The sequence below is a fragment of the Nuphar pumila genome, unplaced genomic scaffold (genome assembly GCF_984573655.1).
Source record: "Nuphar pumila unplaced genomic scaffold, dmNupPumi1.hap1.1 HAP1_SCAFFOLD_166, whole genome shotgun sequence".
Classification (NCBI taxonomy): Eukaryota; Viridiplantae; Streptophyta; class Magnoliopsida; order Nymphaeales; family Nymphaeaceae; genus Nuphar; species Nuphar pumila.
This window is the reverse complement of record NW_028323198.1, coordinates 94804-98717: the sequence shown is the minus strand read 5'-3', so window position 1 is coordinate 98717 and position 3914 is coordinate 94804. Positions and strand designations below refer to the sequence as shown.

The 3914-nt window shown below is 56.7% G+C and overlaps 1 protein-coding gene across 1 annotated transcript; it reads right to left on the bottom strand.

Annotated features, from left to right (window-relative positions):
• Positions 1 to 277: 277 nt before the first annotated feature.
• LOC149810938 (putative disease resistance protein At5g66910) lies at positions 278 to 2228 on the bottom strand (the record flags this gene model as incomplete). Its single annotated transcript, XM_089994062.1, has 2 exons — positions 1397 to 2228; positions 278 to 1351 (listed from the first exon to the last, which is right to left on the bottom strand). Coding segments are annotated over exons 1-2 (1906 nt in total), but the record flags the coding sequence as incomplete, so codon positions are not given.
• Positions 2229 to 3914: the final 1686 nt, after the last annotated feature.

The following is a 3914-nucleotide window of genomic DNA, read 5'->3' as shown; positions in this document are numbered from 1 at the left end:
TCCACTTGCTTCAACCCCGAACTGTGGAAGCTGGCCTTCCTGATCGCGGTGACCGCATCTGGAAAGGCGGGAGCCGTTCTGGACGTGGTTCCTTGATCCTGGCTGACCCCGTCACGTGTGATCGTCAAGCGCGCGAAAGCTCTCCGCAACCCTGCAATTGGACATGAGCATGAGACCTCAGCCATCGCTACAACTGTTTTACAGTCGCGTCGTGTAGGTGTCATGTCGCCAGCAAGCATGTGGTTAGCATAATCGCATTAGCAGAATCGTGACGCACCGCTCTTTCCAGTGCCTGCAGAGTCTTGTACTGCCGCCGTGACAGCATCAGTGACATGAGTGACCTGGTAGCAGTGCTCTTGGCTGGCTTTGGCAGCAAAGACCGCCAGGTCACGGAGGATGTCGTGCATGTACACGCACTCAACTCCATCAAAGCGGAGTTCGTGCAGCACGAGGCTCCGCAGCTTGAGCTGCCGCAACTGCTCCCTGCCCCACTCCAGGGTCATCGGGACCGTCGCCGTCGCAGCCCACAGCGCTGCAAGCTCGTCCTCGGGCACGCGCGCGTCTTCGGGGTAGGCAGCGAAGTCCATGAAGCATTGCTTCAGGTGTGGGGGCAGTGCGTCATAGCTGGGCTGGCAGATCTTCCGGATCTTCTGGGTCTGAGTCAGCTTGTCGTCAATCGCACGCAGACGAGTGACGATGCTCTGCCACGTCTCGACTGGTTTCCCCTGGAGAGTGGATCCCAGCACCTGCAGAGCCAGAGGCAGGCCCTTGCACTCGCCCAGCATGTCGACCACGACGTGCCCGTAGCCTGGGACCAGGAGCTCGATTGCTGCGAGGAAGGCGGCATCGCGCTTGCCCTTTTCGTCGTCGCTGTGCTTTTCGCCGAATGGCTCGTCGCTCAGCTCGCCCTCGATCGGCAACTGCTCGTCGCAGTCTTGCACCGCAGGGAACGCGTGGTGGCACAGCAGCTTGAGAGAGTTGCGCTTGCTCAGAAGGGGCGGCTCTTCGACATGGGTCTCGCCACGATCGACCAGGTCGTCTAGCACCCGCCGGTCACGAGTCGTCACGATGAGCATGCTGTCCTGGTGGCGGTTGTTCAGCATTGTCGCAAAGTTGAGCTGCTGGACGACCTGTTTGCACCACACGTCGTCCAGCACAAGCAGCGTCTTGGTCCCTTGTAGCTCGTTCGCCAGGGCAGCGCAACCGTCCGTCGGATTCTCAAAGGGCTCTATTATGTCTGGGTGCAGCTGCCGCCAAGCGCCGCGCAACAGGGACATGATGTTGGGAGTCTCGGACACTGGGAGGAAGAAATGAAACCCGAAATTGTTCTTCTCATCCGCGTACAGCTTATCTGCACGAGTGGAGGCCACATTCGAAAATCACAAACGAGTGCAACTGATGCCATCCTCGAAAACATGTGCAATGACGTCGCAAATAGTGAAACGCTCAGTGACGCCACAAAGAGAGTAAACTGGTCCCGTGTCGTCGGAGTGTAGCATGTATGCATAGACAGACTTCGTGCTCAAAGAGGCAGCCGAATCTGGAACGAAATGAAGCGCATTAACGGGAACCGTGCCTGCGATGGTCGTCTTGCCGAGACCTGCCATGCCAACTACACCGATCTGCCTGTGGTCGCACATGCGCTCCTTCAGGAGTGGGACGAGACGGTTGAGGTGTTGGAAGATGATGCCGTTGAACTTCCGTTGTTCAGCCAAGGCCGGAACACCCAACCCCTTGAACTTCTGCATGGTGTACACGAACGGCATTCGACGTGCAGCTTCATCAGCTTCCTTCTTGCGGACCTGGGCGTCAAGACACCGGTCCAAGCGTGATCCGACCTCTGGAGCCTTCAATTCGGCAAACTTCAGGAGACGCGCGCTGACCTCCTTGACTCTGCCGCCGAGCCTCGCAAGCTTGAAAGCGTCCCACTTCCCAGTCTGGCGGCAGGCGGACACGACATACTGCGCCTCCTCGAGCAGGTCGCCCAGCTCCTGATAATCCTCCCAAAAATCCTTGAAGGAACTGATTTGCGCCAGCTGGTCCAACTCACGCGCGAGACGCCCGACAATCGCCCTTTGCAGCGTCTCCGCCAACTCAGCGCAGTCGCCTTTGCACTGTATTGCATTGATGGCCCACTCCTTCAGTTTGTCCAAGAGTGGACTGATCACCGCGCCGATGACAGCACCACCCAGCTGCTCCCCCACATACAAGGCAACTGCTTCCGCCATAGCTGCTGGCCTGCAAGCACCACGGTGTAAGTTCAGAGCGCGTTCGGCGCTAGCACAGGCAAACGCGAAACGAATGCGGTCAGGGCCATTGTGTTAAGCATGATCGTGACGGTCAAAACGCGTTCGGCGAGCACGACCAAGCGGCAGGCAAGGGCTCCACACGGTCGCTCCGCACGATCGAGATAGCGCCAGTGAGCGAGGTGGTCAGAGGACTTGTGTTAGCGTCCCACCAGTATGCAAATGTCAGGCTTGCAGACCGTATGCATGCCGCAGCGCGCACCCAATAATAACCATGGGGAAGCAAAGCACCGGTCCAACGACCGTGTCTAACTAAACGGGCCAATCAGTCGCCGCTTGTGTTAGGCTCTATGGCTATTGGCACGCAGGGCCCGGCGCGCATCACTGATTGACCGTGGACAACCAATTTGGCAGGAAACATGATGCAGTGGGCACCTTGCGGCAGCTAACTCTAAGGCAGGATGTGTGTGCATACTTCACTACGAACTTTGCGCCCCCCACATGCCCTGTGCCGGACTGGTCAGAGTGCGCCCAGACCGAAGCCATCTATTCGGCTAGAAAAGGCCAATTAGTCGGCGGGGCAGCACCCGCAGCTGGAAGGCTGGGCGCGTCACTTGTGTTAAGCGCTAGGGTTGTCGGCATGCAGGGCCCAGTGCGCACCAGTGACCGGTCGCCGTGGTAGACAGGAACATGATGCGGTGGGCATTGTAACTCGCGGCAGCTAACTCTAAGGCAGGATGTGTTCATACTTCACTGTAAACTTTCCCGCCCCATGCAGTAAACCGGAGCACATGCTCTGAACCAAGGCGCGTGCTTTGACGAGACGGCGAAGTTGTTTTTCACTACCCCCGCGATACTATGTAGTCAATTGAAGGGGTGCAACAGGGCCCTAACTACCAGCTGCGCGCCACTTGTGTTAGGGTTGTTCCAGGTTGTTGCAGCGCCCATCGCGCACCACTGATCGGCCATGAGACAGCCAACTTGGAAGGAAAGATGATGCAGTGGGCACCGTAACTCGCGGCAGCTAACTCTTCAAGTCAGGAAGTGTTCCTACTTCGCTACGAACTATTGCCACCCCATGCCATGTATCCTGCTGTGTACCAGAGCACATGCACTGAACCGTGCTATGACGAGACAGCAAAGTTATTTAGCACTACCTGCGGTGATACAATGTAGATAATTGAAGGGCTGCAAAAACAGCCATTAGTACACACTGAGCAGACAACATCCAAGGCATTGCACACACGTCGAGAGAAGCAGATGCGCACCCTGTTAGCAGACCGAATGTGGAGTGCACAGTTGATTGAGGGTAGTCCGGTCCTTGAGCCAGTCAAGGACGTTGAGCCAAGTCAAGGACGATGGGCCAGCAAGGACGGACAAATGGGCGTATGTCATCCAATTGCGGAAACAGCACTTCTCCAGCCAATCATCAAGCAAGTGAACAACCACATCTTCGATTTATGCTGTTTAAGTACGGCTCATGCGAGATAACAGTGTTCAGGGGATGGTAGGGTTGATGAGTCATTGGTGACGCCAGACAATCCTGACAATCTCGTCAGCAGTTACCTTGTCCTTGCGTCAGTCAAGGCCGTTGAGCCAGTTAAGGACGTGGGTTGCAAATGGGCATGTGTGATCCAACTGCGGTCTTTCCTATAGAAACGTCAAGCA